The following is a 27,355-nucleotide window of genomic DNA, read 5'->3' as shown; positions in this document are numbered from 1 at the left end:
TAGTTGCTTTGGGCCTTTCTGGGTCATTCAGCTTTAGTCCTGGGCCATTGAGAGTTTCTGAATGGGGGAAGCACTCCGGAGTATCATTTGAATGAAGGGCTGGCAGTCAGACGCTCCGTGGGCCCCATCACTTTCATCCGGCTCAACCCCTCTCCAACTCTCACAGGCCGACTGGCGACAGGAGAATTTTCCCGAGTCTCTCCTTGCCCCTCAACTCTTGACCGATAAATCAGGTGCACTCTCAGCTGCTGAAGCCCAGTTTATTGCGGGCTTTCGTGGCCTTGTCTGGCTTCTTACTTCCCGCCCTTCTCCTCATGCGCTGCGCTTGTCTCACCCTCCAGCTCAAACTCACTGCTCTTCCAATCGACTTCTTTGCACTCTCGCTTCTGTAATCACGGATTCCCTCTCTCCCGCACTTGAACCTCTTCCAACCACAACTGCACTTTTTGCTGCTCGGTCCCCAGCCACGCGCTTTTTCAGTTGGGGTTTGGTGTTCAGCCCCACCCCCACCCGAGCTCGAGCTGCCTTGTTTACCACAATGAGCGGCACATTTCTGATTGCTGTGTATCGCACATATGAGCATCTTCGAGGGAACATTGATATGAACCATCAACTTCTCTGCTCCAGCCACAGATGCTGCCTGAACCTCTTGAGTGTTACCAGCATTTTTTTGTTCTTGTTGCAGATTTCCAGCATCTGTAATGTATTGCATTTTGCAGCACGCAGGACTGTTGGTGAACCCTTACAGTATGCTTGGTGTAAGGCTTCATCCTGAATTCTCTGATTTCTCAGTGAACCCAATCTGCCATCAAATTCTGCTCGCACAGCATCTGCTTTGATGTGGTGATGCCTGCAGCCGTTGGGCAGAACCAATCTGGTTTGATTTGTGAAAGCTGCATTTACCCTGATGTGTGTGTGTGGAACTGGAAGCTGGGTTGCTCCATAAATAGCTGCTTTGCTCCAGATTGTCTCAGAGGTCTTGCAGTGAAGCCTCTAATCTGACAGTGTTACTCTGTGTTTAGGGTTGGGTTGGTCTGGTTAAAATTACGCAGCTGTGGGTAGCAAGGAATGAGGCATCTGTCTCTCCTTCTCATTTACTGTAAATTGGTTCCACTATATGACAAGGTCTCTGGTTTCTGGCACAGTGAAATTTGTAATTAGTCCTGGTCCAAACCCTGTTCCTATATAATCTCCAAGTATAGTCAGATTTCATCAGTCCACTGCTTTGCTGTAGCTCTCCTCTTCAGTGTGCTGGGCACCATTTATTTCATGCTTCTCTGTCCTCTATTTTAAACAAAACTGGCAGAACAAGTGTCATTTGTTTGAGTATCTGTGGCTCTTTCTTTGCTTTAGTTAAGTTTTACAGCAATCTTCCTTTCTTTTCTGTGCCTCTGTTGCTGTTCCCACTCTCAGTCAGAATGTCTATTGCCAGTATAGCAACTGAGTTTATCTTATCTGATTCTCTTATCCGGGAGCCAAAGGATTCGAGGGCCAAAGGCTTGCGCTTAGAGCTAGCCACTGACCGAATGATTAAATTTATCTCCGTGGGACTTCCTCTTCTCCTGGTTTCAGCTGCACTGGCAAAAGAAATCTCTTTCAGTGAGTCTTGAGTTACTTGGTTTCACTAGCTTTAAAATGGATCACTAAATGGTTAATTAATTGATGGTTGATGATTAGCCAATGATCATTCATTAGTTAATGGATAATTAATGTATTGCTAATAGTTATGCTGAATAATAGTTAAAGATTGGCTCTGGTTATTTAATACATTGTTAATGCATTGCTAATGCTTGCTGAATTGCTAGTTATTGCAAAGTTGATGGTCAGTTCTTGCTTGGTTCATACATTATGCATACTGAATGTTATCTAATTATCAGTTTTTTTTAAATAGTTGCTTAATGGAACATAAGTTAGGAATATAAGAATAGGAGTAGGTCTTTTAATCCATTTAGAATAGAGCTTGTTTAGTCTACTTACTGGTTCTTGCAATGTGCTTATTCTACCTGTTGAGAAAATGTTTATAAAGGTATTTCATTTGTCTGTAACTGAGGTTAGTTATCTTGTGTATTATGCCACCCCCATGGTGAGCTCTCTTTATTCAAACAGGAGTAACCTTTCACCCCTCAAACCTGTTCTGCTATTCAATCAGATCCTGCCTGATCTGTACCCCAACTCCATTTTCCTGCCTTTGTTCCATATCCCTTAATAACGAAAATCTATCGATCTCCCTTCTGAAAATTTCAATTGACTGCAGCATCCACAATCTTTTGGGGGAGAGAATTCCAGATTTCTACTACCCTTTTTGATTTTACTCCTAAGTGGCCCGGAATGAATTTTAGTATGTGTTTTTGTTCTGGATTCCCCACCATGCTTATTAAATCCCATTATCATTTTAAGTACCTTAATTGGATCACCCCTCAATCTTTTAAACTCAAGAATTACAAATCAAGTTATAATTTAACCCGATAAGCCCTGGCATCATTCTGGTGAATCTGTGCTTCTCCTCTTCTAATGCCAATCTCTGCTTCCTCAGTGTATTGTCCAGCACTGAACACAGTGATCTAGATGGGGGTCTGACCGGTATCTGTATAACTGAAGCATAAATTCCTTACTTTTGAATTCTAAGCTCCATGAGTTAACAAGCAACATTCCATTAGCCTTTTTGATTACTTTTTTAGTAACAACATTACAAATAGGAGCAGGAGTAGGGCGTTTGGCACCTTAAGTCTGCTCCGCCATTCAACTCCACTTTCTTGCCATATCCCTATATCCCTTGATTCCAACAGTGCTCAAAAATCTATCAAACTCAGCCTCGAATATACTCAACGATAGAGTATTCACAGCTGTCTGAGGTAAAAGATTTCAACGGTTCACAACCCAGAGTGAAGAAACTTTTCTTTATCCCCTTATCCTGAGACTATGACCCCTATATCTAGACCCTCTAGATAGGGAAATAGCCTCTCAGCATCTATGCTGTCAAACCCACTTGGAATCTCATGTTTCAGTGACATTACCTCTCATTCTCCTAAACTCCAAAGAATACAGGCCTATTCTACTCCACCTCTCCTCATAGGACAGCTCTCTCATTTCAGGAATCAATCTAGTAAACATTTGTTGTACACCCTCTAATGCAAGTAGGTTCTTCCTTGGGTAAAGAGACCAAAACTGTACACCGTACTCTAGGTGTCGTCTCCCCAAAGCCCTGTACAATTGCAGCAAGATTTCCTTACTCTTATACTTCGAACCATTGCAATAAAGGTTAACTTGTCTTCCAACTTTCTCATAGTACTTTCTGTGACTTGTATACTGGGATCCCCAAATGCCTCTGCATACCTAATTTCTAGTCTCTCACCTTTTAGAAAATATTTTGCTTTTCTATTCTTACTAACAAAGAGGATAGTTTCGCATCTCCCCACATTATTCTCTATCTCCCAGCTTCTTGCCAAATCACTTCACCTGTCTATATCCTTTTGCAGTTTCTTTGTGTCCTCCTCACAGCTTTCTTTCCCTTTGTATAACTTTGTATCATCAGCAAATTTGGAGCATTACGCTCAGTTCTCTCATTGAAGTCATTGATATAGATTGAACATAGCTGAGGCTCAAGTACAGATCTTTGTGACACTCCACTAGTTGCACCCTGCCATCTGGAAAATGATCCTTTTTATTCCTGCTCTATTTCTGTCTGTTATCTAATCCTCAATCTAATTTTTTGGTGTCTGTTCCAGTCTTGATCAATTCCGCAAATGTGAGTACCGCACACCCTCCAGAAATGTGGAGACATTTTTAAAAATATGACACAAGCACAGAACAAGCAGCGGTATATGGGGGGGATGGTGAAAATGGAAAGTACCTCAAGAAATGGACAATAAAAATAAGGAAACCAAATATAATAAAGGAAAATTGAAGCCTCTGTGGAGTGGCCTAATTCTAGAGTCAGGGAAACAACAATCCAAGCTAATGTATTACCCCAATCCCATAAGCCCTTACCTGGTGTAACAACCTCTTGTTTGGCACCTTGAGGAATGCCATCTAAAAATACAAATATACTATATCCACTGGTTTCCCTTTATCTGCTCTGCTAGTTACACCCTCAAAGAACTCTCATAGATTTGCCAAACATAATTTCCCTTTCTGTTGTTTAACATATTGTGACATTCCAAGTGTCTTGTTACCACATTCTTAATAACAGATTTTAGCATTTTCCCTATTACTGATGTCAGGCTAACTGGCCTTTAGCTTCCTGTTGTCTTTCTCACTGTTTTCTTGAACAGTAGGGTTATGTTTGCTATGTTACTATCCACCAGGACCATTCCATAATCTAGGGAATTCTAGAAGATCAAAACCAGAACGTCCACTATCTCTTCAGCCACCTCTTAAAATCCTAGGATGTAGGTCATCAATTCAGAGGATTTGTCGGCTTTTAGTCCCATTATTTTTTCCAGGACATTTTCTTTGCTGATATTTTTAAGTTCATCACTTTCACTGACCCTTGGTTCCCCAGTATGTTTGTGTCTTCTACTGTGCACTGTAAGACAAAGTATAAACCAGGAAATAATGGAGGCGTGTAAGAAGGGTGCTACAGTTGTCATGGGTGATTTTAAGTGCATATTGACTGGACAAATCAGATTGGCAGAGGAAATATGGAAGATGAATTTGTAGAGTGCATTAGGGATTGTTACTTAGAGCGATACATTGCAGAACCTACCCAGGAACATGCTATTTTAGATCTAGTAATGTGTAATGAGGTAGGATTAATAAGAGATATCGTAGTTAAGGATCCTGTAGTGGGTAGCAATTACAACATGGTAGAATTTCAATTTCAGTTTGAGGGTGAGCAACTTAGGTCTCAAACCAATGTCCTCAACTTAAACAAGGGCAATTACAGAGGTATGAAAAAAGAATTGTCTAAAGCGGACTGGGAAAATAGACTAAGGGGAAGGTCAGTGGATGAGCAGACATTTAAGCAGATATTTCATAATGCTCAGCAAAAATTAATCCCGGTTGAAAAGAAGGACTCGATGAGAAGGATGAACCACCCTTAACAAAGGTAGTCAAGGAGAGTGTCCATTCAAAAACTAAGGCATACAAAAAAAACTAATGGTAGGCCAGAGGATTGGGAATTTTTTTAGGAACCAGCTGTGGATGACTAAAAAGCTAATAAAGGGGGAGAAATTTGATTATGAAAGTAAATTGGCAAGAAGTATAAAAACAAACAGTAAGAGCTTCTACAGGTATATATAAAGAAAGAGAGTAGCTTAAGTGAGCGTGGGACCCTTGGAGGATGCGACTGGAGAATTGATAATGGGGAACAGGGAAATGGGAGATAATTTAAACCAATATTTTGCATCGGTCTTCACGGTGGAGGACACCATAAACATCCCACAGATATCAGATAAGCAAGGATCTAATGGGAGGAAAGATCTTGTAACAGTCTCTATCATAAGGGACAAAGTAGTTGACAAACCAGTGGGACTAAAGGCAGACAAGTCGCCAGGACCTGATGGCCTACATCTAAGGGTTTTAAAGGAAGTGGCTGCAGAGATAGTGGAGGCATTGGTCGAAATATTCCAGAATTCACTGGATTCCGGGAGGGTCCCAGTGGATTGGAAAAACACTAATGTGATGCCCCTGTTCATGAAGGGAGCGAGAGAAAAAAGCAGGAAACTATAGGCCATTCAGCCTAACATCGGTTGTTGGGAAAATGCTAGAGTCCATTATTAAGGAAGAAATATCAGGACATTTAGAAAAGCTTAACGCAATCAAACATGGTTTTGTGAAAGGGAAATCATGTTTGACAAATTTGCTAGAGTTCTTTGAGGATATAACAAGCAGAGTTGATAAAGGGGAACCGGTAGATGTAGTGTATTTAGATTTCCAGAAGGCATTCGATAAGGTGCCACATAAAAGATTATTGCACAAGATAGGAGCTCACGGTATTAGGGGTAATGTATTGGCATGGATTGAGGATTGGTTAACTCACAGAAGACAGAGAGTTGGGATTAATGGTCTTTTCAGGTTGGAAAGACGTAACTAGTGGAGTGCCACAAGGATCAGTCCTAGACCATCAATTATTTACTATCTATATTAATGGCTTGGAGGAGAGGCAGAGTGCAATATATCCAAATTTTCTGACAATACAAAAATAGGTGGAAGGGTTAGGATGAGGACATAAGGAATTTGCAAGGGGATATAGATAGGTTGAGTGAGTGGGCAAAAACTTGGCAGATGGAGTTTAATGTAGGAAATGTGTGAGGACATGCACTTTGGTAGGAAGAATCAAAGGGCAGACTATTATATAAATGGAGAGAGACTTCAAAAAGTGCAGCACAGAGGGATCTGGGTGTTCTTGTGCATGAAACACAAAAAGTTAGCATGCAGGTGCAGCAAGTAATTAAGAAGGCAAATGGAAATTTGGCCTTTATTGCTAGAGGGTTGGAGTTTTAAAATAGGGAAGTCTTCTTACAACTGTACAGGGTGTTGGTGAGGCCGCACCTGGAGTACTGTGTACAGTATTGGTCCCCGTATTTAAGAGAGGATATACTGGAATTGGAGGCAGTTCAAAAGAGATTCACCAGGCTGATTCCTGGGATGAAGGGATTGACTTATCAAGAATGCTGAACTGGTTAGGCCTTTATTCATTAGAGTTTAGAAGAATGAGGGGTGATCTTATTGAAACGTACAAGATTCTGAGGGGGCTTGACAGAGTAGATGTTGAGAAGATGTTTCCATTAATGGAGGAATCTCGAACGAGGGGACACAGTTACAGAATAAGGGGACACTCATTTAAAACTGAGATGCGAAGGAATTTCTTCTCTCAGAGGGTAGTGAATGTCTGGAATTCTCTACCCCAGAGAGTTGAGGAGGCTAGATCACTGAAAGTATTTAAAGAAGAGGTAGATAGATTTTTGAAATGTCGGGGAGTTGAGGGCTATGAGGAGCTGGCACGAAAGAGGAGTTGAGGTCTGTGGCAGATCAGCCATGATCTTATTGAATGGCGAGGCAGGCTTGAGGGCGGAATGGCCTACTCCTGCTCCTATTTCTTATGTTCTTATGTAAAATATTTGTTTACCATATCTGCCATTTCCTTAGTCCACATTATAATTTCTCCTGTCTCTGCCTCTAAGGGACTCACATTTACTTTTGCTAACCTCTTCCTTTTTTACATACTTAACATCTGCTTTTATATTTCTTGCTAGTTTACTCTCACATTCTATTTTCTTCCTCTTTATTACTGTTGTTGTCATCCCTTGATTTTTAAAATCCTCCCAATCCTCAGGCCTACTACCATTTTTGGCAACCATTGTAAGCCTCATTTAATAGAATATTATCTTAACTCTAATTAGCTGTGGTTATACCACATTTCCAGTGGAGCTTTTGTTCCTCGAGGGAATATATATTCATTGAGAATAATATATTTCTTTAAATATTTGCCTTAATTCTAATTTCACAATCTATCTCAGACACCTCACCCCTCATACCTCTGTAATTGCCTTTGTTTAAATTTAAGACCCTAGGTTTGGACTTAACCACAATCTCAAACTTAATATCATTAAGACTGTGGTGGGAGCAACGCACTGTTAATTCAGTCCTGTTGCTACACAGGTCACAGCATAATATTAAGCTTTCACCAAATAGGAAAAAACAGCTAAATTAAACACTCTAGTAGCCGCAGAATGAAACCGATCAAACCAGGTATCTTTAGACAATAACAAAATAACTATTTATTAAAACTAAATCGTAAATGCTATTCAGATGAGGCTATGTCTAAAGATCTTATAACTTCTTATTTTAATCTAACTCCCACATTCATGAACATACATTCAAAAATAACAGTGATCCGTTTTTAAAGGTAGCATTTTTAAAAATTAGCTGTCTTTTAAGAATAAAATAAATCAGTTTTTGCGTTTTACGTTCCCGGTGAATGAGGTCTTCTGATGTGAAGATAATCACAGTTCACTTGAAGTCTTCATCTGGATTTGATGAAAATACTCTTATTTTTCGACATTCAAACATCTGGCTGCAGTAACATTAAATAGTCCTTTCAACAATGAGCACAGCAATACAAATAATTTGTTGAAAAAGAAAAACTTGTCTTATTTACTTGGGGAATTAATTTGGCTTGCAGCTTTGTGGAATTTTTATTGAGAGAGAATAGGACAACTCCTTTCTTTAGAATACCTCACTGGTAAGTCTCTCAGAACTCACTGCTTCAAGCCAGTTTTTTGTCAGTTACACAGAGTCAAAATGGACACATCATACCATGTGACCTCTCTCTCTACTGCTGTTGCTCATGGTAACAAAAATGCAGCTGGTATACTGTCTCCAGATTTCTAGAATCTTCTCCCTTAAAGATGCACTGTTTTTACCAGAATCTTAAAGGCACACAGTTTTTATTCCGAGGAGAAAAAAATAATTCAAGTCTGTGACAATATAAAATTCATCATATTATTATCACTCTTCCCCAGAGGATAGTGCCAGAGGACTGGAGGACAGCAAATGTGGTACCATTATTAAAGAAGGGAAGTAGGGATAAACCAGGTAATTACAGGCCAGTGAGTCTAATATCAGTGGTAGGGAAACTATTGGAAAAAATTCTGAGCGACAGGATTAATCGCCACTTGGAGAGACAGGGATTAATCAAGGATAGTCAACATGGCTTTATCAGGGGGAGATCATGTCTAACAAATTGGATTGAATTTTTCGAGGATGTGACTAGGTGTGTAGATGAGAGTAAAGCAGTTGATGTAGTCTACATGGACTTCAGTATGGGAGATTGGTCAAGAAGGTAAGAGCCCATGGGATCCAGGGAAATTTGGCAAATTGGATCCAAAATTGGCTTAGTGGCAGGAGGCAGAGGATGATGGTCGAGGGTTGTTTTTGCGATTGGAAGTCTGTGACCAGTGGGAATTGGTGTTTGTAGTGTACATTTAATGATTTAGACGTGAATATAGGAGGTATGATCAGTAAGTTCGCAGATGACATGAAAATTGGTGGTGTCGTAAATATGAGGAAGATAGCCTTGGATTACAGGACAATATAGATGGGTTGGTAAGATGGGCAGAGCAGTAGCAAATGAAATTTAGTCCTGAGAAGTGTGAGGTGATGCATTTTGGGAGGACTAACAAGGCAAGGGAATATACAATGGATGGTAGGACCCTAGGAAGTACAGAGGATCCTAGGGACCTTGGTGTACTTGTCCATAGATCACTGAAGGCAGCAGCACAGGTAGATAAGGTGGTTAGGAAGGCATATGGGATACCTGCCTTTGTTAGCCGAGGCATAGAATATAAGAGCAGGGAGGTTATGATGGAGCTGTACAAAATGCTAGTTAGGCCACAGCTAGAGTACTGTGTACAGTTTTGGTCGCCACACTATAGGAAGGATGTGATTGCACTGGAGAGAGTGCAGAGGAGATTCACCAGGATGTTGCCTGGGCTGGAGCCTTTCAGCTATGAAGAGAGACTGGATAGGCTAGGGTTGATTTCCTTAGAGCAGAGAAGGCTGAGGACGGTCCTGATAGAGGTATACAAAATTATGAGGGGCATTGATAGGGTAGATAGGAAGAAACTTGTTCTCTTCGCGGAGGTGTCAATAACCAGGGGGCGTAGAATTAAGGTAAAGGGCAGGGGGTTTAGAGGGGATTTGAGGAAAAATTTTCACCCAGAGGGTGGTTGGAATCTGGAAAACACCGCCTGAAGAGTGGTAGAGGCAGGAACCCTCACAACATTTAAGGAATATTTAGATGAGCACTTGAAATGTCATAGCATACAAGGGTATGGGCCAAGTGCTGGAAAATGGGATTAGAATAGATCGGCTTGATGGCCGGCATGGACACGGGGGGGGGGGGGGGGGGGGGGCGAAGGGCCTGTTTCTGTGCTGTATAACTCTATGATTCTAACCCAGTCTCATTACACAATACTAGTAATGAAATAGCCTATTTCCAAACTGGTTCCTCAACACATTGCTGTAGGAAACTGTCGAATGCACACCATGAATTTGTCCTCCAAACTACTTTTGTCAATTTGGTTTGCCCAGTCTCTGAAGATTAAAGTCCCCCACATTTATTGCATCACACTTATTACATGCTCCTCTAATTTCATTATTTCTGCTCTATCCAACACTATGATTACTGCTAGGAGGCTGGTAAACTATTCCCACTGGTATTTTTTGCCCTTGTGATTTTACATCCTGATTTTCTGGGCTAAGCTCCTTTTCTCTTTACTGCCTTTATCTCATCATTTATTATCAGGGCTATCCCACCTCATTTTCCATTTTGTCTACCTTTTCTAAAAGTCACATACCCAGGAATATTTAGTTTGCAACCTTGGTCACCCTGAACCTTGTAGCTATGTCTCAATAATGGCTACAAGTTCAAACTCATTTATTTCTATTTGTGCCATTAATTCTTCTATCTTGTTATGAATGCTTCATCTATTCAAGGTACAACACTTTTAGTTTTAACTTTTTACTATTTTGCCCTGCTGTTACTAATGCCTGATTACAGTTTTTGTCACTTCCTGACACAGTCTGCTTCATCTTACCTAAATCACAGGCCTGATGTTCCTTCCGGGGTTGGGAAACTGACGTCTGGACTGTTTCTGGTCCTGAACTCGCCCCAGTGGGGGATGAGGAGAAGTAGTCACAGACCCGATTTTCATGGAGGCAGATTGCTGGAGGGCAGGTTTGGCAACCAATTAGCGCCCACATGGGCAGGAATGGAGGCAGGACCGTGCAAGTGTGGGCCCCATTTCAACACACCATGGCAGAGATTTCTGAATTATTGTTTGGCTAAAGGAATGGATGCACCAGTGATTGGAAATGAAAGGCAGAGGGCTGACATGTGGGGCAGGGTTGCACCTTGCTTTACACCAACCTGGAGGTTCTCCTGGAGGGACTGAGGGAGAGGAGGGAGGTCCTCTTTCTGGAGGGTTTCAGGAGAAGGCCACCCTCCCAAAACAAGCTGGTGTGGTTAGATATTATTGGGACCATCAGCAGCCAAAGTGTGGTCAGGGGAAAATGGGTGCAGTGCTGGAAAAGGTTCAGTGAGCTTATTCTCTCCCTCTCCCTCTCTCTCATCCATGCAGGAGAGGCTTCTGCTCTCCAAGGCTAGTTCTCATGACCTCATATTGTGTCTCCTGCAGGTTCTGATGTGGAGGGGGAACAACAGAGTCCTGTAACAGCACTGGGGCAAGCGCTGGAAACTGAGACATCAGAGAAATCACTCTCGCATCTTACAAGTGCACCCTCCACTAGTGTCGATGCACTCAGTGGGTCCTCGTATGCAATTAGAAAGGGTGGCACTGGGTGAACAGTACGCCATGATTGGGCAGAAAGAGGTGAGAGAGGCAGAAGCAACTGTGTCCAGTCCCCCTCAGAGGGTGGAAGTCAGACACAGCCATGCTCAGCTGGGGACAGATGCAGAGCCTTGGGAATCACAAGAAAGGAGGCTCTACTTAGACCAGTAGCAACAGATATTTATCCACATGTCAGAGATCCCTGAGGCAGTGCAAGTTCATGGGCTAAGAATGGAGGAGTCCATTCAGCACAAGTACACCACCATGGTTCAGGGCTTTGAATGCATGAGCTCCTCCATTGAAAGAGTGGCCAACCTCATGGAGCGCCAAATGCAGTAGCACTATGAGTGGATGCATGAGCAGTGCACTGACATGCACAGAATGAATGCCACATTCTGTAGCATTGACTGGTCAGTGGCGCAGGTCATAGAGATGTTTGGAGTGAATGCCAGTTATGCCCCAACTGGTGCTTCCCTCCATCCCTCTGGCGCACCATCCAAGGGTTAAGGCAGTCACTGAAGAGGTTGAGGGTGTCACTCCTCATGGGGCACCAGCATTATCAGCAGCCTCTGTGGCCCCTCTGACTGCATTGACACTATTACAGCAGCCTCTGGCGGTGCCCCCACTGGCATCCCCATGAGAAGGATGACCGCCACGTGTATCTCAGCTGCAAGCAAAGACCAGCGAGTAGGCTGCCTCCACCTCATCTGAGGCCAGGAAGGGAGCACCGTGTAGAAGTGGCCGAGAGCTGAGACCACCGCATCTGGCAGAGCACTGAGTGGTTCACCGGGGTTTGCCTCATCTATAAATGTGTACTTTTTCTCTAATACATTACAATGTAAATATTAACATATGATGTCAGAAATGTGAGCTTTCATTCTTTAATGGCAACACTGGAAAAGGGGAAGGGGTGGTGAAGGGAAGCAAGGGTCTTTGAGTGGGGGGGACAGATGTGTATCATATATTGGCGGTAAGAGTGGATCTATTAAAGGCTGTATCTCTAGAAGAGCTCAGCTGAAATGTGCCTGGATCAGATCATCCCTGATGTTGGCAGCATCTTGATGAGATTCGAGTCCTGTGCCAGACCTGGCCACCTCCCTGTGCAGGCAGGGCACCGCTATGTTCTGCATCCTCCTCTTCCCCCTTCTCTTCCGTGTCCTGCTCTTCCTGTTTCTCTGATGAGCTCTGTCGTTTCAGGGTCTCACCCTCTTCAAGGTCCACACCTGTCCACACCATGCAAGGCACCACCTGACCGGTCCAGGCACCTGCACTGTAGATTCAGAAGCCTGATGGCCTGCTCGATGGTGATCCTTTTAAGAGGATGGTTCTGGCTGTAGGTCTCTGTGGCTCAGCTCAGAGTCTCATAAAGGGTTCAGTAGCCATCTCTTCAAGGGTTAACTCACATCTCCTAGAATCCATCCACAGAGTTTTGGGCGGAGTGGATTGAAGAGTTGTTGCACTCTGGTCTGCCAGAGGATGAAGGAGTCAATGCAGCTGCCAGGAAAGTGAGCGCATATCTGCAGGAAATTCTCGTTATGGTCGTAGACCAGCTGAACATTAAGGGAGTAGAAGCCCTTTCTGCTGATGAATTTCACTGGGCGGTTACTTGGTGCCTTGATGACCTCATGAGTGCAAACAAAGATGGCTGTACCCAGAAGAATCCAGTGATGGAAGCAAAGCCATTGCCCTTTATATTTGCCAGGCCCAATCTGTCTGGAATTGAATGTACTACCCAGCTCTGACAAATAGGGCATCGATGACCTACGAAATGCAGTGCTGTGCAGCCATTTGCGAGATGCCATCAAGGTCTTCTGCTGATCCCTGGTAGGAGCCAGAGTGAAGATGTTCATGTCTCTGGTTACTGGCAGGGTATGATGAGCAGTGCAGCGAAATCCTACAAAGGCAAAAATCTGTGACCATTTGCCTGGATAGTCTCCTGTGGCAATGGTCTTGCACATGTCCAGGTGTCTCCATCTTCGCTGGTGGATCCGGGACTGAGGGTCTGGCCTCCGTTGTCTTCCTGCCCCTTGTCCTTCTCTGTTGCCCTCCTCATGCCCAGAACTCTGCCCCTTCTGCTGAGTATATGGCTCCTCATTGCCACTAGGCACAAAATTTGAGAGTTGTGCTCCCGTTACTAGCTATTGCGTACCTTTCGCTCAGCTGGACTCCCTATAATGTCTGGAATCCTTAACCCCTTCTCTGATGCCACTACTATTCCAGGAGGGTGGTGACACCCTGAACTGCCCGAACAGGTACAGAATACTCTCCCCGCAACCTGTGCACAGCTGGTGGTACCTGTGAGCTGATAGTGCGGCCATTACTGACTCTCCACTGTGTTGCCGCCTCCATGTGCCCCCACCAAAATCCCAAACTTGCCTTCAATGAGCTGACAAGGATCTTGTTAACTACTTGAATTGGTATCATTCCAGAATTGGGCGGGTTGCCGGGGCCTTCCCCTGTCTTGATGAAACTCGCTGGTGTAGGAACAACAACAGGAAACAGACATGCCAGTGGACTTAAAAATCCTGTCCCACTTCTCTGCTCTAACTTTCCCTTCAGCCTTAAAATTCAACCTTACCTGACCCCTTCCTCTCCCTTATTAGCTTAAAGCCCTATCTACTCCCCTGATTATTTGATTCCCATGTCATCGGTCCCAAGTAGTTTAAGTAGAGTCTGTCCCAACAGAAATGCTTTCTTCCCCGCCACCCCCCCCCCCCTGCCACTCCAGTACTGGCCCCATGTAACCTTGTTGGCCTCCCACATATTTAAATCTCTAATGTTTATTCCTATGCCAATTTGCATGTGGCTCAGGTAGTAATCCTGAGAGTATTACCTTTGAGGTTCTTTTTAAAATTTCTACCCTTGGTCCTAAAACTCACTCAGCAAAACCTCATTCCTACTTCTACCTATGTTGTTGGTTCCCACGTGGACCACGACAACTGGATCCACACCCTCCAACTCCAAGTTCTTCTCAAACAGCAAGGAGATGTGCTCAATTCTGGCACCAGGTAGGCAACACAGTCTTTGGGAATCCCAGTCGCAGCTGCAGAGAATGCTATCTATACCCCTGATGTACTGTTCCCTACCACTGCTACATTCCTTTCTGCTCCCCCCCCCCCACTTGAGTGCCCTCCTGTACCATGGTGTTATAGTCAATGTGACCATCCTTCTGAAGTATTTTGTTCACATCCACAACGGTTGTCAGTACCTCATGCCCGTACGACAATGGCAAAGGCTGACTGTCCTCCATCACATCTGTGGTCCTCTTACCTGCCTGAGTAGCAGACATATCCTTCTGGGTCAAAATGTCCAGGTAACACTCTCCCTCCTTGATACATCGCAATGTGTGAGACCTTAGTCTCCCAACAACTCAAGGTACAGATACTTACTGCAAATGTGGTTGTCCAAGATCTCGCTGCTCTCCACAAACTACCACATGCATCAGATGCAGCTCACCTCCTGCATGGCCATCTTTATCTAACCTTGATTTATAAATTTAATTAAAGTTTTATATAACATTCACTTGATTTATTGTCTTTTTTTAAAGAATGAATGTAACTGGTTTAAATTATTAAAATATTAGTTATCGGCTCTTAGTTTTAAATACCTACTACCTAAAGCTTCTACAAACCACAAGTGTTAAAAAGACGAAAAGGAGCACCTCTTCTCCCCCCTGCAATCAACTATCAACCATGTTAGTGACCTCCTCAAAGTATTCAACTAAATTTGTCAGACATAACTTGCCCTGCACAAATCCATGCCGACTTGCATAGATCAGCTCATACATTTTGAGTGCTCAGCCTGTTGCAGAGTGGTTCTAAACTGAGTGTAAAATTTGGGAATTTGGTGAGAGTGGATCTCTGCGCTAAGTAATGGGTGAATACTCACAAACTGAAATTTAGTTTAACTTTTTGAATTGAACTTACAACTTTAAATCTGTAAAGGTTTGTTAATAGAAGTGCCTGTCAGTGGCCGTGAACAGTCAATCAGCTATAAGTGATTTCCTGAATAGGGGATAATGATTATGAGCAGGAAGATGAGTGAGCACTTGTTACTTGGGTGTGGCTGACGCACAGTGATGGCAAACGGAGTACATCATAAACGGTGTGTAAAAATTAGTAATTAGCGTGAGTGTGAATTCAGTGCAGAGGAGCCAGTTTTTGCTGTTACTACTTGTAGATGTTCAAGTCAGCATGAAGCAGTAAGTATTTAAAATTTTGTCCAAAGTTATAGTGCTTGGAGCAAGTTAGTGTAAGTTGCAATACGAACACAGGAATTACGAGAAATAAGGAGAAAACTCAAAGTTCAAATTAAACACTAATGTCTTTACTAGGTTTGGTAAAATGCAGTTAACAATTCAAGTCACAAAAATGTTACAAGTGGTTATACATATGGTCACTTCCTATTGACCGTAGTCTTCAGCAATTGACCAAGTTGCTTGGCTACAGTACTGAATCACTTTTTAGAATGATCTCTATGCCTTTCCAAGGTGGGCATGGATGTTTCGTTGACTGAATCGTACTGTCCTATCAAAATCCGCCTTAAGCTACAAATGTCCAATGATATTTTGAATTCTTTGTCTAAATGATAGTTAAATCCTGCCTTGTAAGTTCCATGTTTCTTAAACTTTTCATAAGTAAGTTTTACTGGGAAAATCAACTGCTCTGCATTTCAAAAGAAGGCAAACATCGATGTCATCTTGGTGCCATTTTCTTGTAGCTTTCAAAACATTCAGTGCACCACCTAAGCCAGCTGAATTAGCATTTTTAAACATGTTCAGCCATGCCTATCTTTTATCTTTTACAACCCCCTCAGAACAGACATCATGTCTCCCTGTTGTTTGTGTCCAGTTTTATTTTTTATTAGCCTTAATGAAACATAAAAGTTTCACTAAGGTTCTAACTTTGTATCAAAGTAAAACACAGCTTTGAACCATGGTTATTTATTGGTTTCAACCCTATTTTACACACTTGGGCCCCTTGCTCAACATTCCATAGCTTCAAAAGTGCTATTTTTCATCACAGACAAGTGATTTTGTTGTTTTTAAAAAAAAGAGCCAGCTGCCTCTTTTAACAGGTTACTTTAGTTTGTAAAGACCTTTTGGCCTTTGCAGTGCATGCTGTTAAGGTTTGGTCAGTATCTGTGCACCTAGTTACAGAAAATAGCATTCTGCATTTCACTTAAGCTCTTGATGTTCCAGGGTTGGATAACATTGCAACTCCCAACCACCAGTTTCGATGAAAATAACATTGCTGTTTCTTGCAGTCCACCCTCAAGTAGCTGTGATCGCCAAAAATATGGATGGCAGCCATTTATCCTGAAGTATCCTCATTCTTGGCTTGCGTCTTCTGCAGTAACAATCCGTTCTTGCTGCTTGCATCGCCTGTTGACGACATGGCAGGTTATTAATAAGTACAGTACAATCACCAGGTGAACAATGATCAGAATATGGGAGATGATCCTTATCCATGGATTCATCTCAATATTCATACCAATATCCACCAGGATGAATCATCCCCAACCTCGGGTATTTCTTTCCTCATTTCATGACTCCATTGAGCCAGAATATAATAGTGCTTTTGAGACTGATTAATATGCTTCATTAATTCCATAGGTTCCGGGGCAAAGGTGGGATGTTATACCCAAAAATTGTAACATACTTGTGCAACTGCTCTTTTAACTCATCATCTACATCGATACGTATTTGTTTATGTGAATCTATATTTAACACACGCAGTCAAGTACCTATAAGTTGGACTGGGGTAAGACACCAGAGTCCCGGTGCAATGGGACAGATCATCTTATTGTACTGGTATTCCCGGTGCACAGTGATGATACAATATTAACCTCTCCCCCTGTATGATCATCTCACTGGGAAGTACCACCCCGCAGTCACCTTCATTGTGGAATTCCATTTGACGTGATCCCAGTTAAACCCATAAGCTGGAGCTACATGCTCAGCTGTGTCGTGGGGCCGCCAAGTATTTCCCGGACTTGAGTACACCCTGTAAGGTCTGGCACCGCCCATGTAATCCCATCCAACCAGGTCACATACCCTGAGGGTTCTTCATATTCCACTGGATGGTTCCCTTTATGTGCTCCTATGTTTTCCATATGAAACAGGGAATTAGAGGCTGCACTCCTATGCAAGACAGGATAATACAACTCCAGGCCCACCAGAATAACACCCTCCTGCTCCAGCCAATTGCACTCAGGTCTTAGCCAGTACAGCTGTACTGATCTCCTGACCTGACACAGTCAAACAGAATTGGTAGGCGTACATAGCCCTCAAATGTCAATTAGTTATTCATGAGGGAAGCCTTCCCTCAACGTGTTGTAGGTTTTCCTTAGCCTGTTCTGCCAACCAAGATCCATATATTACAGTATGTCGTGCAGCCTTGTCGGAGGCGTCAGAGTTTTCTTTTAAAATAAGATTCATTGTTTTAGCATGAGATTCAAGATACCTGATCGCATCCTGTGGGTGTATGGTCGTCTTCCTGCAATTCTCCCTGTTCTTTCGTCCAAAAGGTTCCTTAAGCAGTTTCTCACCATCTTTACCGAACTTTCTAAAGTGACTAAATCAAGGGTATTACCCAAGGGAGTACCGATATTGAATATAGTAGTAATATCACCATCTTCTGATGTGCCTCTCCTTACTGTTATCCTCAGCATTCTTAATTGACTCAGTGTCATTCAGTTCAGAAGTAGCATTAAACCAATGTCAATCCTGGAAGTTTATTGTGGTAGAGCTTCCAGATCTGTCTCTGCTAGTGTATCATGGGTTCTTTCCCAAAATTCCCCAATCAATTTGCACATTTTAGGTTTACACTATTCCAGCACCCTAACCCTGTTAAATTTAAAATTAACAGTGCAACTTTGTGATGAACATCATGATATAAAATCTTTTGAGTGGGGATTACTACTAGCCCATTAGTTGGCCCTGGAATATGTTTGGGACAACTGTCTTGAGGTTTCTGCATTAGGTTTGCAGGGAGAGGGTGTTTAGGGACAGATTTAATCCAACTGCCTGTATGGTCCCTTTATGCATTCTCACACCAGATAGGATTCCGTGTGTGTGTGATCATATTTTACCCTCTTACTATTACACTTTGGGGGGCACCTTAATCAGAACAGTTGTCCTAAATGGGCTCACATAGGTATATACCACTTCATACTCTTGACACCCCCGTGGCCATAGTTTCCCCTTGGACAGTAGATTGTACTGGGATTGCCCAACTTTCACTGAGGTTCCCAATCTGGTCATAACTTGTTTCATTGGCTTTGCCATTCTGAATGAACCACACACATTGCTGTTCTGGAACTTTTCCCAATTTATACATCAGAGATACCCCTCTACCCTCCTTTATCTTACCAGTGGTTACCCCAAACCTGGCATCAATACAATTTGTCTGACAGTCACCCTGAATGTGTTGATGGACAACCTCTCAGGTGCCTTTCTGAGTTTGGGTTTCAGGGTTCATGGTAATTTGGCTTGCATAATCCATATCACAGACTCCATTACGCTTGATTGTCTCAGTATAGAGTACCAGTCCACACATCAGTAATCTAATGGTTGGACGACCCTATAGAAGAGACAAGATGGGTCATACTTGAATCATCTCTCATTCCAGAAAAAGGTGTGAAGACCACTACTGAGAAGGGCTATACCACTGAGGGGCCTGTCTCTTTCTTCTTGCTTTCTGTCATTATGCTTGAATCAAGACTGGAGACCATGGGGGTCTCCAAAGGTGTGGGAGTGATTTGATCTCCCCCTCATACCAGCACCATATGGTACCTGTTGGATGAATTGCTGTGGCAGAGGCTGTGCTGGTGGATCATCATTATCCCATAGGTGTGGTTGCACCATACACATGATCATGTCCCGCTATCTCTTGGATCTGTTTGCAGACTCAAAAAGTTTCATTTGGTTAATGTGAAATCACTCAACTTTCTTTGGCAGCTGATCTGCAGACAGCATGGAACTAGCCTTATCCACAGTACTATACAGTCCCTGGTAAAGGGGTTTGAACACACCCACCTTCGCATAGTTTTATACCTGGCTTCTGACTTCCTCATCCTGAGGTTTAGTTGGGGCTTGCAGCAATCGATTACCTTGGTAAGCCTTCTCTATACTATAGGCAGCATTTAGATGCAATTCTCTGTTTCCCACTGGTCGTTCAGGAAACTTATCGAGACCCCTCCTTGACCTGTTTGTCCATCAATATAGGGACCAATAGATGTGTGTTGGGGTTCTCATAGGTCTCCCCGTGACCAATACGTGAGAGGAGTACCCTGTCCCCTTTGACTCTTGACTGCATATATTCATCAAAATCAAGGGCATTACCTCATCCCATTTGGCAAGGTTGTTGTTCAGCTCTTCATGTAAAGCCAGTTTCAGGGTATGATTCATTCATTCCACAATTGCTGATGATTACGGGTTGTGGGCCATATCACATTTTCTATTAATGCCTAACAATTTTAATGTGGTTTGCATCACTTGGCCTGTAAAGTGACTCCCTTGATCTGATTCAGCCACTCGGGGCAGCCCCTATCCAGAGAATATTTCCCTGACTGGCTTTTTTGCCATGCACAATGCAGTGCCGGACTTGCAGGAAAAGCTTCCACCCATTTGGTGAAGTTGTCTACTAACACCAGACAATATTTATTACCTTTATTAGAAGTGGGCAAGGGTCTTATAAAAATCAGTTTGGACACATTGCTACGGTCCCTCTGACCAACTGGTGTGCCTGAGAGGAGCCTCTTCCTGTGTGGGTTAGGGTTATTAGCAGATATCGAACGGTTTTTACAGAAATCTTCTACGTCTTTCCTTAAGTGAGGTCACCATTCCCCTACCTCTACCTGTTTCCATGTCACTTCTGATCTGGGGTGTCCACCCCAGGACCTCCTGATATCCCTCAGGAACTACCCATCTTTCTTCCTTAAACAGCATTCCCGTTCTGATTTCTACCTCCCTGGCTCCTTTTCCTTAATGATTGCTTGTAAAACTACATCTTTTAATTGAATGGTTTTATGATCAGGTGGAAGGGGTATCATGAACGGCTCCGATAAGGTGGCTGTGACTGCTCCTGATTTGTAGGGATCCCACAGGGTTCCCTTTTCAGCACCTTCCCATGGCAGTTCATCAGCTTTGTGATTACCTTCCCATCGTGGTTCAGTTTTAGAATGGACTTTAACTTTATCAATGTAATATTCATTAGCCCAGTCTTAACTGTCTCCAGTATGGTTGCCAGCATCAAGGCGGTAACCAAGGGTTTTCTACCCACTGACTTGAACCTTCGCCTGGTACAAGCAGCCAGGTATTCAGTGCATGAATTGCATGGTAACATGGAATCAGAGCAGTGTAGAGAGGGGGAAATTCACTGGGGTGCGTGACTACATATGAAACAGCAGTCAATTCAGCCTGTTGGGCACTGAGGTATTGGGAAGTTTTATAGTAAGTTCTACCTGCTTCTGGGTGTTGTAAATTCCACACCTTGTTTTCCTTTTTTCCTCAACCATAAAGCTAGAGCCATCCACATAGATGTCTCATCCCTCTAGATGTATTTCAGATTTAACCCCTCAGTTTCCCAAATGCCTTCCACAGTACATATGTGTGGCTCTCCTTGATAACGAAGGTTAGCTGCTAATTTAGGGTCGTCTTCTCTCTCCACCCTGAGATTCCTTCCAATAACAAGGTCCATTTAGCAACTCGGGTGCTAGATGCTATTCCTTCCTTAATTCTTCTAAATAATTCTTCTTAATAAACAAATCGGGGTATGATGTGAGGAGTTGAGTACTGGTGAACAGCCTGAAGTGTTTTACATTCTAAAAGGTCGCTAACAGATGTCGTTCACAGATGTAATTTCCTTTCTCTACATCTGATAGAACCCAAGAAGCATAAGCCACCGATTTGAGGTGGTCATGTACCTCTTGCATAAGAACTACACTCAGGCTCGCATCAGTGGGCGCAGTTTCAAGATAAAAGCCTTTGCCAGGGTCCACTGCTCCTGACACTGGGGCAGTCTGTAGATCCTTTTTTAACTGATTGAAACCAATAACCAGCCATACTTCATAGCTTTGTTTTGCTTCGATGCAAAGTTAGAACTTCCTTAAAACTCCATGTTTCAATAAGTAATAAGAAATGAATTAGGACACAACAAATGTGGAGACATAATGTCTGTTCTGCAGGGGTTGTAAAATGCAACCATGGAGATAAATTATAGGCATGGCTGAATATGTTTAAAAAATGCTAATTGAGCTGGCTTAAGTGCTGCATAGAGTTTTTGAAAGCTGCAAGAATGAACCACACTGTCTAATAGGCTGTACAAGTCTGGGAGGATCTAGAGCACTTGGTGGCGGCTGCCAGTCAATCCCTAGTTTCCCCATTTCTAAGTTGTCTTCATCTAATTTGCTCTCTAAATTGTTACTGTACCTCGGGGCAATCGCTCAAATTACCCCACTTTGTTCTGACGGTTTACTTTCTAGTGCCTTAATCATCATCTTGCATTCAGCACGATCTTGCCTTCCACCCTGTTCAACCTTATAGCCACTTTCAAATCACAGTTTTTGTAAGTACACCTCTTCTCTCCAACTTTCATTTTCCTTACATTTTTCAGCTCACTAACTCTAAATAGTGTTCTTTTCATGCACCATCTTCCCTTTCCTTTTTTGAACTCTTCTCTATCCCTTTTTGACCTTAATATTCCTTCTTTAGTTCCTCTAATAGCCTATTCACTACCGCTTCCCTCTCACTCTCTAACTCTTTTCTTAAACAGACATTTTGGCCCAACATTTTAAGGTGTTGATACACCATAAGCCACATGGCCTTCACCATTCTTAGATGGTAAGTGGACCTTTGTGTCCACTGTTCTGCTTCATCTACAAGATCATCGCAGTCAACGATGACCCGAACCCACCTCTCTTTTCGAGGCAACTTTCCTATGACATACTTAGTGACTAACTCATCCATAGTTTTCCCTTTGGGATTTGGATGCATCCTCATTCTCACTGGTGTCCCTTTGTGGTCGCCAATTAATGTAAGTCGCAACCTTCTAACCTTGACAGGTTACTGTATGGTTCAAATACAAGAATTACAAGAAATGTCATCATGTGTCATTTTCGTGCAGCTTTCAAAACACTCTATGCACCATTTAAACCAGCTGAATTAGCATTTTTTTAATAACATGTTCAGCCATGCCTTTTTTCTCCACAATTGCATTTTACAACCCCCTCAGAACAGACAATATGTCTGCATATTTTTTGTATCCAGATTCATTTCTTATCAGACTTATTGAAATATGGAGTTTTAAAGGAGATTCTACTTTGCATCAAAGCAAAACAAAGCTATGAAGTGTGGCTGCTTATTGGTTTCAACCCTATTTTATGACCCTTGGGCCTCTTGCTAAATATTCTCATCACAGATCAGTGAATTTGTTTCTGTAAAAAGCGAGGGAAAAGAAGAAAAAGCATCCTGCAGCTTTTAACAGGTTACTTTACTTGGAAAAGCCTTTTGGCCTTTGCAGTGCTTGCTGGTAAAGTTTGGTCAGTTTCTGTGCACCTGCCAACAGCAAACAGAATTCTGTATTTCATTTAAACTATTGATGCTCCTTGGTTGGATAGCTTTGCAAGTGTCAACCACAAGTTTTGATTAAAATAATATTATTGTCTTACATTAGTGGGTAGTAAAATAAAAAAAAACAACAAACTTCTTGAACTGCTGCAGTGCTGTTAAGAAGAGTGTTCCAGGACCAGCGACAGTAAAGGAATGGCAATATAGTTCCAAGTTAGGATGGTGTGTGGCTTTGAAGGGAACCTACAGGTGGTGTTCCCATGCGTCTGCTGCCCTTGTCCTTCTTGGTGGTAGAGGTCGTGGGTTTGGAAGGTGCTGTCGGAAGGAGGCGTGGTGAGTTGGTGCAGTGCATCTTGCAGATAGTACACACTACTCCCACTGTGCAAGGGTGGTGGAGGGAGTGAATGTTGAAGGTGGTGTATGGGGTGCCAATCAAGTGGGCTGCTTTGTCCTGGATGGTGTCAAGTTTCTTGTGTTGTTGGAGTTGCACTCATCCAGGCAAGTGGAGAGTATTCCATCATGCTCCTGACTTGTGCCTTATAGATGGTGGACAGGGACTGGGGAGACAGGAGGTGAGTTACTTGTCACAGAATTCCTAGACTCTTGTAGCCACAGAATTTATGTGGCTGGTTCAGTTCAATTTCTGGTCAATGGTAACCCCTAGGATGTTGATAGTGGAGGATTCAGCAATGGTAATGTCATTGAACATCAAGGGGAGATGGTTAGATTCTCTCTTGTTTGAGGCAGGTTGTATATCTGGACTACAGTATGTGGGAGTTTGTGGACAGTGAGACTATCCCGAGTGAACACATTTTCAGTAGATGTCTCTGACTCAAATCTCTCTGGTTCATAGTCATTGAGCTGGAGTGAGAGTTGAAGACACTTCAACACATACAGGAGGGGAAGTATCTGGACAGATTACTCCGCTTCAGTCACACCTCGTAGAGAGGTACAGGATCAGAATGGCTTCCCCCATATTTTGAAATTGTGTCCCCTGGTTCAAGCCTACCCAACCAGGGGAAACATCTGAGCTGCATCTACCCTGTCTATCCCTTTAAGTATTTTGTAGGTTTCAATGAGATCACCTCTCATTCTTCGAAATTCTGGCGAATACAGGCCCAATTTCCCCAATCTCTCGTCATAGGACTGTCCCAACATCCCGGGAACAAGTCTGGTGATTCTTCATTGCACTCCCTCTAAGGCAATAATATCCTTCCTAAGGTAAGGGGACCAAAACTGCACACAGTACTTCAAGTGCGGTCTAACTAAGGTTCTATACAATTGAAGCAAGACTTCACTACTGTACTCACATCGTCTTGTGATAAAGGCTAACATACCATTAGCCTTCCTAATTGCTTGCTGCACCTGCATGTTAGCTTACAGTGACTTATTAACAAGGATGCCCAGATCCCTTTGTACCTCTACACGTTATAGAGTCGTACAGCATAGAAACAGGCCCTTCGGCCCACCGCGTCCATGCCGACCATAATGCCTATCTATACCAATCCCACCTGCCTACATTAATTCCATATCATTCTAATCTCTTACCACTTAAGAAATACTCTGCACATCTGTTCCTCCTACCAAAGTGGATAACCTCACATTTTTCCACATTATATTCCATCTGCCACGTTCATGCCCACTCACTAAGTCTGTCCAAATCCCCTTGAAGCCACTTTGCATCTTCCTCACAACATACATTCCCACCTAGTTTTGTGTCATCTGTGAACTTGGAAATACTACATTTGGTCCCACGTCCAAATCATTGATATATATTGTGAATAGCTGGGTCCCAAGCACTGATCCCTGCGGTACCCCGCTAGTCTCTGCTTTCTGCCTGTTAACCAATCCTTAATCCATGCCAGTATATTACCTCCTATCCCATGTGCTTTAATTTTGCTAACCAATCTCCTGTAGGGGACTTTATCAAAAGCCTTCTGAAAATCCAAGTATACCACGTCCACCAACTTCCCTTTATCAATTCTGTTAGTAACATCCTCAAAAGACTCCAACAGGTTCGTCAAACATGATTTCCCATTCATAAATCCATGTTGACTATGCCCAATCAGATCATTATTATCCAAGTGTCCATTTATCACATCCTTTAGAATAGATTCTAGCATTTTCCAAATGACTGATGTAAGGCTAACAGGTCTGTAATTCCCTATTTTCTCTCTCCCTCCCTTCTTAAATAGTGGGGTAACATTTGCAACCTTCCAATCTGCAGGAACCATTCCAGAATTTATAAAATTTCGGAAGATGATCACCAATGCATCCACTATCTCCATAGCTACCTCTTTCAATGCTCTGGGATGTAGAATATCAGGTCCTAAGGACTTATCAACCTTCAGCCCCATTAATCTTTCCAATACAACCTTATTACCAATACTATTTTCCTTCAGTTCTTCATTCCCCTAATCCCTCAGATCTCTAAATCTGGGAGATTTCTTGTATCTTCCTCAGTGAAGACAGACACAAAGTAATCATTTAGCTTCTCTGCCATTTCTCTATTCCCCATTATAAATTCTCCTGACTGCCCCTAGTGGGCTCACATTTATCTTAGCCAAACGATTCCTTTTTATGTACTTCTAGAAGCTTTTACAGTCCGTTTTTATATTTTTTGCTAGCTTCTTTCATTTTCTATTCTCCCTTTCTTTATCAATTTCTTGCTTCTCCTTTGCTGTATGTGGGCATGCTGAATGATTACTTTGTGGCAGTATTTACAGGAAAGAACAAAGAAAATTACAGCACAGGAACAGGCCCTTCGGCCCTCCAAGCCTACGCCGATCCAAATCCTCTATCTAAACCTGTCGCCTATTTTCTAAGGGTTTGTATCTCTTTACTTCCTGCCCATTCATGTATCTGTCTAGATACATCTTAAAATACGCTATCGTGCCCGCGTCTACCACCTCCGCTAGCAAAGCGTTCCATGCACCCACCACCCTCTGCGTAAAGAAATTTCCACGCATATCCCCCCTAAACTTTTCACCTTTCACTTTGAACTCGTGTCCCCTTGTAATTGAATCCCCCACTCTGGGAAAAAGCTTCTTGCTATCCACCCTGTCTATACCTCTCATGATTTTGTACACCTCAATCAGGTCCCCCCTCAACCTCCGTCTTTCTAATGAAAATAATCCTAATCTACTCAACCTCTTTTCATAGCTAGCACCCTCCATACCAGGCAACATCCTGGTGAATCTCCTCTGCACCCTCTCCAAAGCATCCACATCCTTTTGGTAATGTGGCGACCAGAACTGCACGCAGTATTCCAAATGTGGCCGAACCAAAGTCCTATACAACTGTAACATGACCTGCCAACTCTTGTACTCAATACCCCGTCCGATGAAGGAAAGCATGCCGTATGCCTTCTTGACCACTCTATTGACCTGCGTTGCCACCTTCAGGGAACAATGGACCTGAACACCCAAATCTCTCTGTACATCAATTTTCCCCAGGACTTTTCCATTTACTGTATAGTTCACTCTTGAATTGGATCTTCCAAAATGCATCACCTCGCATTTGCTCTGATTGAACTCCATCTGCCATTTCTCTGCCCAACTCTCCAGTCTATCTATATTCTGCTGTATTCTCTGACAGTCCCCTTCAGTATCTGCTACTCCACCAATCTTAGTGTCGTCTGCAAACTTGCTAATCAGACCACCTATACTTTCCTCCAAATCATTTATGTATATCACAAACAACAGTGGTCCCAGCACGGATCCCTGTGGAACACCACTGGTCACACGTCTCCATTTTGAGAAACTCCCTTCCACTGCTACTCTCTGTCTCCTGTTGCCCAGTCAGTTCTTTATCCATCTAGCTAGTACACCTTGGACCCCATGCGCCTTCACTTTCTCCATCAGCCTACCATGGGGAACCTTATCAAACGCCTTACTGAAGTCCATGTATATGACATCTACAGCCCTTCCCTCATCAATCAACTTTGCCACTTCCTCAAAGAATTCTATTAAGTTGGTAAGACATGACCTTCCCTGCACAAAACCATGTTGCCTATCACTGATAAGCCTATTTTCTTCCAGATGGGAATAGACCCTATCCCTCAGTATCTTCTCCAGCAGCTTCCCTACCACTGACGTCAGGCTCACCGGTCTATAATTACCTGGATTATCCCTGCTACCCTTCTTAAACAAGGGGACAACATTAGCAATTCTCCAGTCCTCCGGGACCTCACCCGTGTTTAAGGATGTTGCAAAGATATCTGTTAAGGCCCCAACTATTTCCTCTCTCGCTTCCCACAGTAACCTGGGATAGATACCATCCGGACCTGGGGACTTGTCCACCTTAATGCCTTTTAGAATACCCAACACTTCCTCCCTCCTTATGCCGACTTGACCTAGAGTAATCAAACATCTGTCCCTAACCTCAACATCCGTCATGTCCCTCTCCTCGGTGAATACCGATGCAAAGTACTCGTTTAGAATCTCACCCATTTTCCCTGACTCCACGCATAACTTTCCTCCTTTGTCCTTGA

General features: G+C 43.0%; 1 protein-coding gene across 1 annotated transcript in view; it reads left to right on the top strand.

The window, feature by feature from the left end:
• The first annotated feature begins 1,418 nt into the window (after positions 1-1,418).
• The window catches only part of panx3 (pannexin 3), a 91,749-nt gene continuing 65,812 nt past the window's right edge, over positions 1,419-27,355 (top strand). Inside the window, exon 1 of the mRNA XM_068054316.1 lies at positions 1,419-1,599. Within this exon, the coding sequence (XP_067910417.1) occupies positions 1,419-1,599 (181 nt within the window). The remainder of the gene's footprint in view (positions 1,600-27,355) is intronic.

This window comes from Heterodontus francisci, chromosome 22 (assembly GCF_036365525.1).
Source record: "Heterodontus francisci isolate sHetFra1 chromosome 22, sHetFra1.hap1, whole genome shotgun sequence".
In the NCBI taxonomy this organism is placed as follows: domain Eukaryota; kingdom Metazoa; phylum Chordata; class Chondrichthyes; order Heterodontiformes; family Heterodontidae; genus Heterodontus; species Heterodontus francisci.
Note: the sequence above shows the minus strand (reverse complement) of the source record. Positions and strands in the feature narration are given on the sequence as shown.